This window comes from Gasterosteus aculeatus, chromosome 14 (assembly GCF_964276395.1).
Source record: "Gasterosteus aculeatus chromosome 14, fGasAcu3.hap1.1, whole genome shotgun sequence".
NCBI lineage: Eukaryota > Metazoa > Chordata > Actinopteri > Perciformes > Gasterosteidae > Gasterosteus > Gasterosteus aculeatus.
The window spans coordinates 676,901-691,033 of record NC_135702.1 but is presented as its reverse complement, the minus strand read 5'-3'; the positions used below and the strand labels follow the sequence as shown (position 1 = coordinate 691,033).

The 14,133-nt window shown below is 52.9% G+C and overlaps 4 protein-coding genes across 4 annotated transcripts; 2 read left to right on the top strand and 2 right to left on the bottom strand.

Moving 5' to 3' along the window:
* Nucleotides 1-230: 230 nt before the first annotated feature.
* Nucleotides 231-6,766, top strand: crybb1 (crystallin, beta B1). The gene is made up of 7 exons (XM_078088624.1): nt 231-375; nt 4,598-4,753; nt 4,902-5,045; nt 5,547-5,665; nt 5,777-5,909; nt 6,073-6,215; nt 6,418-6,766. The coding sequence occupies exons 3-7, from the start codon at nt 4,923-4,925 to the stop codon at nt 6,593-6,595; spliced, it is 696 nt and encodes a 231-aa protein (XP_077944750.1). The 5' UTR covers nt 231-375; nt 4,598-4,753; nt 4,902-4,922; the 3' UTR covers nt 6,596-6,766.
* cryba4 (crystallin, beta A4) lies at nt 761-2,214 on the bottom strand. Its single transcript, XM_078088623.1, has 6 exons — nt 2,007-2,214; nt 1,759-1,802; nt 1,559-1,677; nt 1,316-1,457; nt 1,075-1,217; nt 761-1,003 (listed from the first exon to the last, which is right to left on the bottom strand). Exons 1-6 carry the CDS (start codon nt 2,197-2,199, stop codon nt 856-858), a joined length of 789 nt encoding a protein of 262 aa, XP_077944749.1. The 5' UTR covers nt 2,200-2,214; the 3' UTR covers nt 761-855.
* A 1,143-nt stretch (nt 6,767-7,909) lies between the features above and the next one.
* Nucleotides 7,910-12,043, top strand: acads (acyl-CoA dehydrogenase short chain). The gene is made up of 10 exons (XM_078088615.1): nt 7,910-8,165; nt 8,827-8,987; nt 9,321-9,470; nt 9,763-9,874; nt 9,941-10,092; nt 10,175-10,345; nt 10,701-10,838; nt 11,102-11,197; nt 11,284-11,340; nt 11,417-12,043. Exons 1-10 carry the CDS (start codon nt 8,138-8,140, stop codon nt 11,567-11,569), a joined length of 1,218 nt encoding a protein of 405 aa, XP_077944741.1. The 5' UTR covers nt 7,910-8,137; the 3' UTR covers nt 11,570-12,043.
* A 711-nt stretch (nt 12,044-12,754) lies between these two features.
* cldn5b (claudin 5b) lies at nt 12,755-13,802 on the bottom strand. Its single transcript, XM_078088625.1, has one exon. It carries the CDS (start codon nt 13,621-13,623, stop codon nt 12,982-12,984), a length of 642 nt encoding a protein of 213 aa, XP_077944751.1. The 5' UTR covers nt 13,624-13,802; the 3' UTR covers nt 12,755-12,981.
* Between the last annotated feature and the right edge of the window lie 331 nt (nt 13,803-14,133).

Sequence of the window (14,133 nt, the reverse complement as noted above, 5' to 3'; positions counted from 1 at the left end):
CGTAAAACCCGGAGCGGAGTCTTGTTGCTTTGAGCCGGACTCTCGAGCGTTGACAGAGGGGAGAATGGCTTCTGTATCTATATGTTACGCGTTACAAAAACTGCATTTTCATATCTTTGAGTGATAAATACGCGGTTGCGTGTTCGCTGCTACGCGAGCCACCGTTTCACGCACGCACAGCGGCCTGTGCGTGTTCAGCCTTTCTGAACTTGTTTATTGTGTTTGTACAGGAACCGTCGTCGCCGCAGCACACAGCAGGGGCTCCTCTTATGTCACGGCTTTGTGAGGGTGACCGTTGCACCTCAGGGTGCCGGTTTCCTGCAGGAGGCCTGCGTGTTTCTGTGGAGACGTGGTGCCGTGTCCTGGTCGCTGAAGGTACTGCTCTCAATGCTCTGCAAAGGAAAGGCCTTCACCTTGATCGCCCGGCTCTACGTTTCATATCTTACCAATAACAGGTTTATTCTTAATGTTCTCGTACGCTTCTTTGATCCGTTGCTTGGATGTAAGAAGGTCACATGACGTCATTGATATCAATTTATCATTAATCTATTGTGTCTTTAGTTAAATTACCTCTAAAAGGTTGTTTTTTAGAAGAAATATTCACACAGTGACTTCTTCAAATGTCTGGTTACTTCTGACCGACGGTATGAAATTACAACGCAACCACAGGAATGAAGCAGATGTCACGTTGCAGATGTTCACGTGTTTCAGACTCTCTTCTGTTAGAGGACGTAAATCAGGACGAGGAGGACGAGGTCAGTAGCGTTTAAGAAAGACAGTTTATTCAGTACTGGGGAGCGGGAGGGGGGGGGGGGTCAAGGGTGGCGTGGGAGGGGGGCTGGTGAGGGGGGGGTGTTACTGCTGAATGCGGCGGATGGACTGGATCTGGGGGGTCTGGCAGTGGGAGCCAAACTCCCTGAAGTGTTTGAAGTCCCCACAGTGACGGTCACACTCCATGATGTACTGGTATCCACGGTAACCGGGGAACTGGTAGCACACGAACCTGCGCAGGGGGGGGGGGTCATTATTATCATATATATATAGATTACAAACGTGGGACGGGGGGGGACTCACGCTCCGGACTGGATCCTCAGGGAGCCCACTTCGTTGTTGCACCAGCCCATGGCCTGCAGGGAGGGGTAGTCGTCGCTGAGCTCGCCCTTACGGCCCAGGAAGTTCTCACGCTCAAAGATGGTCATACGACACTCTCTGTGGTTCTGCAGGGGGGGGGGGGGGGGGCAGAGGGACAAAGCTCATGAGTTCCTCTCTTTCCATCGGGGAAACGCGGGACGTCGGGGGCTGAAGCGGGACTCACGGCGCAGGCGATGGGCCTGAAGGAGGTCATCCTCTCGATGTGGTAGGCGTTGCTCCCCCCGAAGGCGCTGGACTGGGGGTACTCGCCCCTCTCCAGCACGAACTGCTGCCCCTGGTAGGAGGCGTGCTCGTAACCCACCCAGCTGTGGCAGGAACCCAAACAACCACAGCTGTCGTTAGACAACAACAACCCCCCCGGCCTCCCCTCCTCCCCCCCCCCTCCCCCCCCCGGCGTGTAACTCACGCTCCGCTCTCCACGCGCATGGAGCGCACGGTCTCGAAGCCAAACTCCATCACGTTGCAGCACTCGGAGGTGAACTCGTGGCGGCGGCCCTGGAAGCACTCCTCGTCGAAGACGATGATCTGTGGGGGGGGGGGGGAGAGAGGGGAGGGGGGGGTAAGTATCCCCATCTGTTCGCCGTCATAATGACCCTCTTCACTCACCTTCCAGTGGCCGGAGAACTTGGTGCAGTGGTGAGTCATGGTGTCTGCAGAGAGAAGAGAGAAGCCCCCCAGGGGGGAACGGTGAGGAAAGTGAACAGTGCCCCCCATCTCTGGGCCTCTGGGCCTCTCTGGTTTTTGGGGGCATGTTTGTGTGTGTGTATGAGGGGGGGGGGTCTCGATGTGGTTTCCCACGGCCGTACAGGCCCGGGACCCCCAGGGGGCTCGGAGGGACGGGGGGTGAGACTCACCTCGCTGTGGTGTCCTGCTGTGAGAGTGAGATGATCCTCGCGCCCCCACCCTTTTAAAGCCTCCCCTGGCAGGGGGCCACGCAGAAAGCCCCGGCTCAGCAGCGGGGGAGGGCAACCCCCCCTTCTCTTTGTGCCCGCCCCCCCACAATAGGTGGTTAATCTGTGGACGGGGGCAGAAGTGCAGACACCACATTATCCCACTGAGGACAGAGGCACGGGGGCCTAGGACAGAGGAGACGAGGAGACGAGGAGGAGGCAGACGATTCGTTTCAAAAAGAAACTTTCAGATTGAAGATGAAAGATTATCAGACTTTAAAACACGTAACACCACCTGTCATCAACGTGTACTGGGTACTCGGTGTTCATCAACGTGTACTGGGTACTCGGTGTTCATCAACGTGTACTGGGTACTCGGTGTTCATCAACGTGTACTGGGTACTCGGTGTTCATCAACGTGTACTGGGTACTCCGTGTTCATCAACGTGTACTGGGTACTCGGTGTTCATCAACGTGTACTGGGTACTCGGTGTTCATCAACGTGTACTGGGTACTCGGTGTTCATCAACGTGTACTGGGTACTCGGTGTTCATCAACGTGTACTGGGTACTCGGTGTTCATCAACGTGTACTGGGTACTCGGTGTTCATCAACGTGTACTGGGTACTCGGTGTTCATCAACGTGTACTGGGTACTCGGTGTTCATCAACGTGTACTGGGTACTCGGTGTTCATCAACGTGTACTGGGTACTCGGTGTTCATCAACGTGTACTGGGTACTCGGTGTTCATCAACGTGTACTGGGTACTCCGTGTTCATCAACGTGTACTGGGTACTCCGTGTTCATCAACGTGTACTGGGTACTCCGTGTTCATCAACGTGTACTGGGTACTCGGTGTTCATCAACGTGTACTGGGTACTCGGTGTTCATCAACGTGTACTGGGTACTCCGTGTTCATCAACGTGTACTGGGTACTCCGTGTTCATCAACGTGTACTGGGTACTCCGTGTTCATCAACGTGTACTGGGTACTCCGTGTACCACAAGTCCCTCATCAATCATCGCCTCTGGATTCTGCTTCTCAAACTTCATGAAAACACACAATCAGTTCAGGGTATTTTGAGTATTATCTGAGATACAGGAAGTCATAAATACTCCCTTCAGCCACGCAGCGATACAACATGAGTACAAAAACTTCTCTATCAAAAATGTGTGTGTGTGTGTGTGTGTACTTCCTGTGATGTAAAGTTTATTACTTATTATTATTTGACTAATTTCACCTGAACCTCACAGGTACATGGAGTACTTTGTACTCTACTACATCTCACAGGTACATGGAGTACTTTGTACTCTACTACATCTCACAGGTACATGGAGTACTTTGTACTCTACTACATCTCATATGTACATGGGGTACTTTGTACTGTACTACATCTCATAGGTACATGGAGTACTTCGTACTGTACTATGTCTCAGAGGTACATGGAGTACTTTCTACCCAGAGGTATTACTTTTACTTCATTCAAAGTACTTCTTCCACCACTAAAAACACAAGAAAACGCCATAAAGGAGTTTTTATAGATCACCAGTGATGGGGATCGATGTCCCGTTGTAGCGGTTAGCCTCGTTAGCTGGTTAGCGGCTAATGAGGCTAATCGATGGGTGGCAGAGGTCACGGGGTCAGCAGGATCTCAGAGCTTCTTCCCGTTGAAGCTGAACTGTAAGAAATGATAAAATAGAGTGTGGAATCCAGAGAAACGTCCACTCGATGTCTCCCAGATGGACGGATGAGATGAAAGAGAAGAAGATCGATGGGACAGAAATACAGACCAGAGAGCACGGGGTCAAAGGGCGCTTTCTTCTTCTTGAGTTTAGTTATTTGACCAAAATAATGTCACTGAAATCATATTTCTTCTTCCTCTTATGGCTCCATTAAAACCCATTAATGAGCCTCACAGTTGGTCCTTCATCATCATCATCATCTTCATCACCGACTCCATCACACAACTTCCTGCTGCTGAAGATCATAGAAGTTCATTTATTCAAACCTCTAAGAGCAAAACAACAGAATGGAGCACTTGTGGAACAGTACAAATGATTATACAATAAAACAATTGATACGATAATAATGAACTTAAATAAAGTAAACTAAATAAATAAACATCAAATAAATAACCATTGTATTAAATCAAGCGGCGCTAAAGATGAAGCTTTAGTGATGTTTTCTAGTCCTCGGTGTCACCAGATTACACGCGGGATTAGTTCACACCTAATCTGTTCATATCAGACACATTTTAATCCCAACTGCATCCAGAGAGGAAATAATCACAGCAGAGGTGATTTAATCCACACGGAATCCTCGCTGTGATCCAACAGGCGCTCTGAACATCCACGTGTGTCATGTATGACCACGGTTCTCACTTCTCATCGGACTCCAGATGATGACGGCTGAGTTTATTTACCTCTTTGTGCCCTCTGAACCTTCGCATTCCTCTCTCCCCACATACCCCCCCAACCCGACCCGGGGGGATAAAATGCCTCGCTCAGGGGTTTCCTTTGACACAGAAATGCTTACGGGCCCGGCGGCGCTTTCCAGGCGGAGCGCTGACCGGCTGTGATGACGGGGGGGTTTCCTTTGTGCCCCCTGCCTCCACGTTCGGCCTTTGCCAGAGTATAAAAGCTCGGGTCGAGTGTTGAAGGCACCAGCACGAGCCAGCCTCCCCCCACGGCACAGCAAGACACGCCATCGCAGGTGAGGACGCCCCCCCCCCCCACACACACACACCTTCATCCAGTCCCCACGTCCACACCCACCCAGCCGGCCACGTCCACACCTCCACCCACTCCTCGTTGACACACTGACGCACCATTTCTGCTTCCTGCCCCCCCCCCACACCCAGACTCTCCTGAAGACCCTCGCCATGTCTCAGACCGCCAAGTCCGCCTCCAGCCAGGGCACCGATGCCAAGGACAAGGGAGCCCCGGCCCCCGCCGCCACCAGCAAGGCCACCAAGACCGGAGAGCCCGGCATGGGGTCCTACAAAGTGAGTGTCGCCCAACGGGTTTCATTTCAGATGGGGGGGCATGTTGGAGACCAGGACGTAGGTTCTGGAGCCCGTCCCAGCTTGTTACGCATTAGTCTCTACACGATTGTGTCCTCTGAAAGGAGACGCAGTAGAAGTAGATGGTGTCCTCTGAAAGGAGACGCAGTAGAAGTAGATGTGTCCTCTGAAGAACACGCAGTAGAAGTAGATGGTGTCCTCTGAAAGGAGACGCAGTAGAAGTAGATGGTGTCCTCTGAAAGGAGACACAGTAGAAGTAAAAGGTGTCCTCTGAAAAGAGACGCAGTAGAAGTAGATGTGTCCTCTGAAAGGAGACGCAGTAGAGTAGATGGTGTCCTCTGAAAGGAGACGCAGTAGAGTAGATGTGTCCTCTGAAAGGAGACGCAGTAGAGTAGATGTGTCCTCTGAAAGGAGACGCAGTAGAGTAGCGTGGAAGGAGAAGACCTCCGTACCCCCCTGACCGCGGGTCGTGTCTCTGTGCAGATCATGATGTTCGACCAGGAGAACTTCCAGGGCCGCATGATGGAGGTCCAGAACGAGTGCATGAACGTGTGTGAGCGCGGCCTGGACCGCGTGCGCAGCATCATCGTGGAGTGCGGCCCGTAAGTGGACACACATCACCACGTGGTCAACCGCCGCCCTCTCCTCTAATTCTTCTCTACTCTCTCCAACCCCCTGTGCCCCCCCCGTGCCCGGCGACCCCCCCTCTCCAGCTTCGTTGCCTTCGAGCAGACTAACTTCCGCGGGGAGATGTTCATCCTGGAGAAGGGAGAGTATCCTCGCTGGGACACCTGGAGCAACTCGTACCGCAGCGACTGCCTCATGTCCCTCAGGCCCATCCGCATGGTACACGGCTCACACACGGGGTTTACATGCGTGTAGTCACAGGGCTCCGTCAGACGGGCCGTTTGCGTGCGGTTTTGACTGTTTATCTGGTTAGCGTTCATCTGAGAATGCAGCGGGCCGACGGGGATTAGCATGGCCGCTAACTCCCAACTACCCCCTGCAGGACAGCCTGGAGCACAAGATCTGCCTGTACGAGCTCTCTGACTTCAAGGGCAACAAGATGGAGATCCAGGAGGACGACGTGCCCACCCTCTGGGCGCACGGCTTCTGTGACCGAGTGGGCAGCGTGAGGGTCCCTGGAGGAGCGTGAGTACACGGAGGGAACCCTAATCTACCAAAGGGGAGGCCGTGGAGCATTTCCTATGACCTTCAGAGGGATTAGAATGTTATCAATGACCACTAGAACCCCCTACAACTCATAGAACCTCCTTATTGACCACTAGAACCTGCCATAATCTTATCATTGACCAGTAGAACCTCTCAAAGTGCCCCCTCCATGTCCCCTCAGGTGGGTGGGCTACCAGTACCCCGGATACAGAGGCTACCAGTACCTGTTTGAGTGCGGCGACTACAGACACTACAACGACTTCAGTGCCTTCCAGCCCCAGATCCAGTCCATGCGCCGCATCCGGGACATGCAGTTCCACCAGAGAGGCTGCTTCACCTTCACCTCCGCCAGCAAGTGAGCGATGCCCCCCCCACCGGCCCGCCGGGCTCCGTGGCAACGCAGCCCGCTCCGCTTTTTATTTCTCCCAAATCGCTCCCCGAGTGGTCCAGCAGCAGCAGACAGACGCACACTGGGACGCCCACTGACTTTTTAATGGTGCTAAAACAAAATAAACATGTTGAACCCTGAAGCCGGCTGGAGTACCGTGGTCCTTTGTGCTGAAGGTGTTTGGGTGGTGTTCCTCTAGGAGCTGACGCTGGGCAGCTGCTTTGTTCCTGATGATGCAGCTGTGCTCTTGATATTTTCTCTCTGATAACAAAATAATCATTTAAAACTAAAAATAGCTACACAGTATTATAGTAAATATTTACTGTTGTATTTTTGCATATTTGTACCAATTGTGCACAATAGAAGTGATGAATATAATCAAACAGTAAATATGAATAATCTTAGCTGTTGTAATTGAATATCAGACAGTTAAGAACACAGCATCTCCCAAATGACCACTAGAACCTCACCTCTTCAACACTATTAAAACCACTAAATTACCACAGGACCCTCTTTAAGGACCCATAGAACCTCCTCTACCACTAGAACCTCCTCAATTACCACTAGAACCTCTTTAGGCACCAATAGAACCTCCTCAGTGACCACTAGAAACTATTTAGGCACCACTAGAACCTCCTCAATGAGCACTAGAACCGCTTTAGCAACCAATATAACCTCCTCAGTGACCACTAGAACCTCTTTAGGGACCACTAGAACCTCCCCAATGACCACTAGAACCGCTTTAGGGACCAATAGAACCTCCTCAATGACCACTAGAACCTCTTTAGGGACCAATAGAAGCTCCTCAATGACCACTAGAACCTCTTTAGGGACCACTAGAACCTCCTCGGTGACCACTAGAACCGCTTTAGGGACCAATAGAACCTCCTCAATGACCACTAAAACCTATTTAGGCACCACTAGAACCTCCTCAGTGACCATTAGAACCTCTTTAGGCACCAATAGAACCTCCTCAGTGACCACTAGAACCTATTTAGGCACCACTAGAACCTCCCCAATGAGCACTAGAACCGCTTTAGCAACCAATACAACCTCCTCAGTGACCACTAGAACCTCTTTAGGCTCCACTAGAACCTCCTCAATTACCACTAGAACATCTAGGCACCACTAGAACCTCCTCAGTGACCACTAGAACCTCTTTAGGCTCCACTAGAACCTCCTCAATTACCACTAGAACATCTAGGCACCACTAGAACCTCCTAAATGACCACTAGAACCTCTTTAGGGACCAGTAGAACCTCCTCAATGACCACTAAAACATCTTAGGACAAATTGTCTCGATGGAGAAAGTCGTTTAGATGTTTAAGGCTGTAAACACGAGTATAAAGCCTCAGGGTGGCAGTGGTGCAACATTGTGTGCGCCAACAGCATTAAATTCCCACAGAAGAAGAGTAACATCTGGCCCCCACCTGCCGGCGCCCGTAATTCCGACAGCACGCGAAGGCGGCACTGTGCTTCATAACAGTGGTGCGCGTGAAGGGGACCGGGTGTCATGGCCGCGCTGTTCAGAGCAAAGAGAGGTGAGAACACAGCGAGCTTCACAAGGACAGACGGTACCTGTAGCCGGAGGCGAGGCTAGCGGGGTTAGCACACGTTAGCCTCCGGCGCGGACACGGTGAATGGCACAGTGTTATCAGACCTGCGGTTAGCTGGCTGTGTAGCCGGCACATCCACTGTTATATCAATGTGGGAATATGATACAACGGCTCAACTTATACGCGTGTGGTAGAAACATAAATGTTCACCCGCTTCAGTCGCTGTCAAAAGAAGAAAATAAGCTAAATTCTAACGTTTGACCTGTTTCTCTCAGTTAGCTATTTGGCTAACAAGCTAGCCGGCTATCTGGGATCAATAACTGGTGCCAACTCGTTACCAGTGATGATCATTATTGTTCCCGGACAGTTGACCGTCTGAAGTCGATTATTCGAGCCGGTTATTCAATCTGCGACTGAGAGGAAGGTGACTGATGATGAGGCTCACCTTTCACCTAGTTAGCATAATGCTAATTAGCTGGTGCTGCCTTCAAAGACTCTGTGTAGTCGATGCAGAATGACATCAAAGTGACCGTCCGCAATGACGCATGAATGATATTTATTAAGGTACAAGTACTCGTTCATTACTCTGAAAAGACCACATTATTACCCCCCCCCCCCCCCCCCCCCCCTTTATTACCCCCCGTAGCCGTGGGCTTCTGCCTCTCTGCTCATCGCAGTTTTTCCCAGCTGGCCGAGCTGCCGGAGACTCATCAGCTGCTGAGACAGACGTGCAGAGACTACGCCGACCGGGAGCTGAGCCCCATCGCGGGGAGGCTGGACAGAGAGCACACCTACCCCGCCAAGCAGGTACGCTGATCGCTGACTCACGAGTTGAGTCTGTTTTTCCTGTTTATCAGGATGAGAAGTGCCGAGAAGTCCACTTTAGATCTCGTTTATTTTTAATTTGTCACTGTCCTTAAAGTGTCTTCTTCACTTCAGCAATTATGGTCCACGTAGAGCCAAACAGACCATAAAGCAGGGGATGCTCTGGGGCGGGGCTTAAGCTTCGATGGACAGGTCTCTCCCAGTCTAAGCCCCCCCCCACACCAGAGACAATTAAATATGCAGGTCATCTTGTATTAACAAATCATTTTTCAAGCAGTATCTTAAAGTCTGGTCTATAACTCGTCCTTCTACCAGATCCAGGAGCTGGGGGCCATGGGGGTGATGGCCATCGAGGTCCCAGAGGAGCTGGGGGGGGCCGGGATGGACTACCTGGCCTACAGCCTGGCCATGGAGGAGATCAGCAGAGGCTGCGCCAGCACCGGGGTGGTGGTGTCCGTGAACAACGTGAGTGCAGCCCTCCCAGGTCCTGGTGGGGATGGAGGTCTGATTGGTCGAAGGAGATGGAGGTCTGATTGGTCGGAGGAGATGGAGGTCTGATTGGTCGGAGGAGATGGAGGTCTGATTGGTCGGAGGAGATGGAGGTCTGATTGGTCGGAGGCGATGGAGGTCTGATTGGTCGGAGGCGATGGAGGTCTGATTGGTCGGAGGCGATGGAGGTCTGATTGGTCGGAGGAGATGGAGGTCTGATTGGTCGGAGGCGATGGAGGTCTGATTGGTCGGAGGTTCCTCTTTTCAGTCTCTCTACATCGGGCCGATTCTGAAGAACGGCACAGAGGAGCAGAAGAAGCAGTGGATCACACCCTTCACCACCGGGGAGAAGGTGGGCTGCTTCTGCCTCAGCGAGCCAGGTAGGCACACACACACTCTTTGTTTATATCGATTGATTGGTTGATTTCTCTCGCTCTCTCCTCCAGGTAACGGCAGTGACGCCGGTGCCGCCTCCACCGTGGCCCGGCAGGACGGAGACGAGTGGGTTCTGAACGGGACTAAAGCCTGGATCACCAACAGCTGGGACGCCTCCGCCGCCGTCGTGTTCGCCACCACGGACAGGAAGCTCAAGCACAAGGCACGTTTCATCCCCCGCTAATGGCAGAGAGCGCATGGTTCCCGCGGCGAGCTAACGGCGTCCCCGTCTTTGTCGTCCGCAGGGCATCAGCGCCTTCCTGGTCCCGATGCCCCACCCCGGCCTCTCGCTGGGGAAGAAGGAGGACAAGCTGGGCATCAGAGCCTCGTCCACCGCCAACGTCATCCTGGAGGACTGCAGGATCCCGCTGGGCAACATGCTGGGGCCGCGTGGCGCCGGCTTCAAGATCGCCATGGTGACGTTTCTGCTCGTCTTTTCAAAATAAGAGCTGAATGCAACTGGGAATGTCTGACGAAAGTAGCACAAAAGGGAGGCGTAACTTCCTGAATATCGACCTACTGGTCTGTGGGACAATGGAGGAGTTTCAGGAAGTAAAGCGGTTGTTTCTCAGAAAACTCTTTAAAACAGGAAGTCGTCTCTGGCCTCCGACGACAAACATTCCTCCCGTTAGTTGCGTAATATCTCTGTATGAGGAAGCTTTATGACTCCAGCTGGTCTCCAGAAGGAGATCTGACTGGTGCTGCCATGGCTGCAGGGTATTAAAGTGTCTTAACGGGGACATGTTGTCCTTGGGCCTGTTTATTTCCCAGCAAACCCTGGACAGCGGGCGTATCGGCGTGGCGGCTCAAGCTCTCGGCATCGCTCAGGCTTCTCTGGACGTCGCCGCGGACTACGCCCACAAACGCACCGCCTTCGGAGCGCCGATCGGCAAACTGCAGGCCGTGCAGGTGAGCCCGGCCTCAGAACGCCACCCACCTGTATGCTGAGCCTACATTTCCCACGATGCACCACACTAGACGCTCTGGCTTACAAACTGTAGTATGTTGGGTCTTTTGGATACTTCCCATGGTACAGGGCCATGCAGTACACTGTGTACTCCACGTACTTATACACATAGTTCTTCATCTCATTCTCCAGCAATGGTTGTTTGCTCAGATGCATTGTGGTAGTTGTAGTTTTGTCCTGAAGTCTCTTGGTCTCCTTCTTGTAGTTCAAGCTGGCCGACATGTCCGTGGCCGTCGACAGCTGCCGTCTGCTCATCTGGAGAGCTTCTCTCCTCAGAGACTCGGGGAAGCCCTTCACCAAGGTACCCCCCCTCCACCGGCCTAAACGCCGCTTCCTAAACGCTCTTTAAAGGGTTCGTTTCACCAGCCGCTCCCCCCCCTCCTGCAGGAAGCAGCCATGGCCAAGCTCGCCGCCTCCGAGGCCGCCACCTTCTGCTCCCATCAGGTAACCACGACGCCGTGAGCGCCCCCGTTAAGCCTCCTCTGTGAGACGCTGAGACCCGTCCCTCTTGCTCCCCCAGGCGATCCAGGTGCTGGGGGGGATGGGCTACGTGGCCGACATGCCGGCCGAGCGGCACTACCGCGACGCCCGCATCACGGAGATCTACGAGGGCACCAGCGAGATCCAGAGGCTGGTCATCGCTGGCCAGGTGCTGAAGGAGTACCAGCCCTGAGGGGGGGAGGGGGGGGGGGGGGGGGGGGGGGCTCCAGGCCGGTCCGGGTTAAAGCGTCAGAAGGCCGGTGGAGTGCAGACTCACTCGGGTCATCGCTGTGATCAGAGCCGTGTTCTGTTTCATCAGAGTCCTCCAGCGTTTTCTATGAGAATCTTCTGCCCACTTTTAATAGTCAGAATCTGCGAATGACGGTTTTAACCTTTTGGTACTTCAACCACGAGAGGAACTCAACAGCTAAACGGTGCAGAAGAATCTCTGTTTTTATGTTTTCTTCAGTCATCCAGGGCCGGTTTGTCTTTACGTGAATACTCTGAACCGATGGCTTCCTGTGACCAGCAGAGGGCGACGGAGGTCCTTCAGCCACAAACTATTATCCAACCAGTGATTGTAGGTGAAGACGGGTGGGGGTCCTCTTGTGCCTCATTAAATTGTACATATGTGTGTGTGATAATTAAAAAGAATTACAGGACTTTACTATGATTGCTTATTTTTTTTAATCTTGAAAAGAGCAAACAGTAAAACAACAATAATAAACTGTTTAATTAACGAAGTCAGACTTCAGAAATGTTTTAATGAACCATTGTGGATTTAAAACGGCTGTTTCTCTCTGGAGCATCTTCGTTGAAATGGGGAAGCAGGTGACGGAGCTGTTGTAGCATGTAGCATGTAGCATAGCAACAGCACCAAACCCCGGGTTCTAAATGAGAAAATACATTAATGGACACTTAAGGAAACCACATTAAATCAACTCCGAAAACAATGAAAATCAGACTTAAACGACCCCCAGCTGTTATTTCTATTGTATCTCTGTGACTTTTATGTTGGTTACATCTTCTGGTTCTGGTTTCTTTAACCACAGCGTCCTGCAGCAAACTAAATCCAAAATATAACTCTTGCTATAACATAATTGAGGAAGAATGAGGACGGACAAATCACGGGATGAGGAACAGGAAGTGATCATATGCTGACTGGCGGATGTAGAGGCGCCGTATACGAGAACAATGATGCAGGCGGTGATTCTTCGTGTGTTGGTCCTTCTCGTCCCATCAGATGTCCTGGTCCAGCGTCCTGTGGGGATGCGTCATGGCTTCGTGTCCGAGACCGATAAGACCCTTATTAAATATGAATGATTAATGTGCATATTTCTGTTTACACGTAAACAGGCTGTAAATAACAGGCAGACAGTTTGTTGATTGTTGTCTTTATTCAAGATGTATAAAACATGACAGGAAGTATAAAAAAGCAGTGCATGTAGTTGCATGTAGCCCCCCTCGACCCCCCCAGCAGGTCCGAAAAGAACACTGAAGCATATTTACAACCAATCAGAGGACTTGAACTGAGCTCAGTCTTGGATGTGCGCGTGCACACGTGAACCTCTAAATACACGAAGACCAGAAGGCGGGAAGCAGAGATCAGACGTAATGCTTCTGGTGGTCGGTGGACGCCAGGCTCTTGGTGGGCGCGTACATGACGGGGTACGCGCCCCGCGCGCCGCGCGTGAACGTGCAGCACAGCAGCGCGCCGCCGAGCAGCAGCAGCGCGCACGCGGCCCACCCGATGTAGATGGCCGCGCCGATCTCGCGTTTCTTGGACGGCGGCACATTCGGGTCGTGAAAGTCCACGATGATGTTATTGGCCATCCAGCACAGTGGCACGAGCACGCACAGCGCGCTCGCGATGTAGAGCACGCCGCCGGCGTTCACCACGCGCGCCTTCAGCTGCTCGTGGCCGATGCACGTGGTGCACTGCGCGCCCGCCACCGTCACCGCGAGCGCCGCCGCGCCGAGCACGGCGGACGCCACCGTGAGCGCGCGCGCCGTCTGCAGGTCCCGCGCGAGCGCAAGCACGGAGTCGTGCACCTTGCACTGCATCTGGCCCGTGCTCTGCACCACGCACGACATCCACAGCCCGTCCCACGTGCTCTGCGCCACCACGATGTTGGAGTCCACGAATGCCGTCACCTTCCAGGTGGGCAGCGCGCACGCGACCATCACCAGCAGGGAGCCCGCGAGGCCCAGCGCGAGGCCCAGCGGCTCCAGGCACGCGGCCAGCATGATCCGGACGGGGAGGGGGGGGGGGCTTCTTCTTCTCTGGTGGGTAAGGGTCGGCTGTGCGCGTGTCCTCGGCCTCTCCTCCGGTCACTGAGGGCTCGCGCTCCGGTGCCTTTCATTTAAAGACCGTCAGAGACCTGTGCGGACCAATCAGGAGCCGAGTGCCTGTTGGTCTCAGCCAATGAGGAGGCGAGGTCCCGCAGCATCTCTGACACACAATGGGGGGGGGGGTCACCGGGTTGGAGTCCTCCTGGAGGAAGTTCAGCTGCAGAGATGATTCACGGCTCTAAAGGTCACGTTACGTCATCACGTTACAGGTCGAAGTAAGCAAAGCCCTCATGTTCTAATCCGCCCTTTTACACGCTCCCAGGGAAAGGTGGAGACATACGTAGTCATGGTAACGCATCATCAGCTTACACCTACAGGATGGAGTATGTACTTTATTCTGAAGTCCACTGGAGAGTCATAGTATTTATTTTAACAAAACAAAGGTAATAAATTGGGAAGGAAATT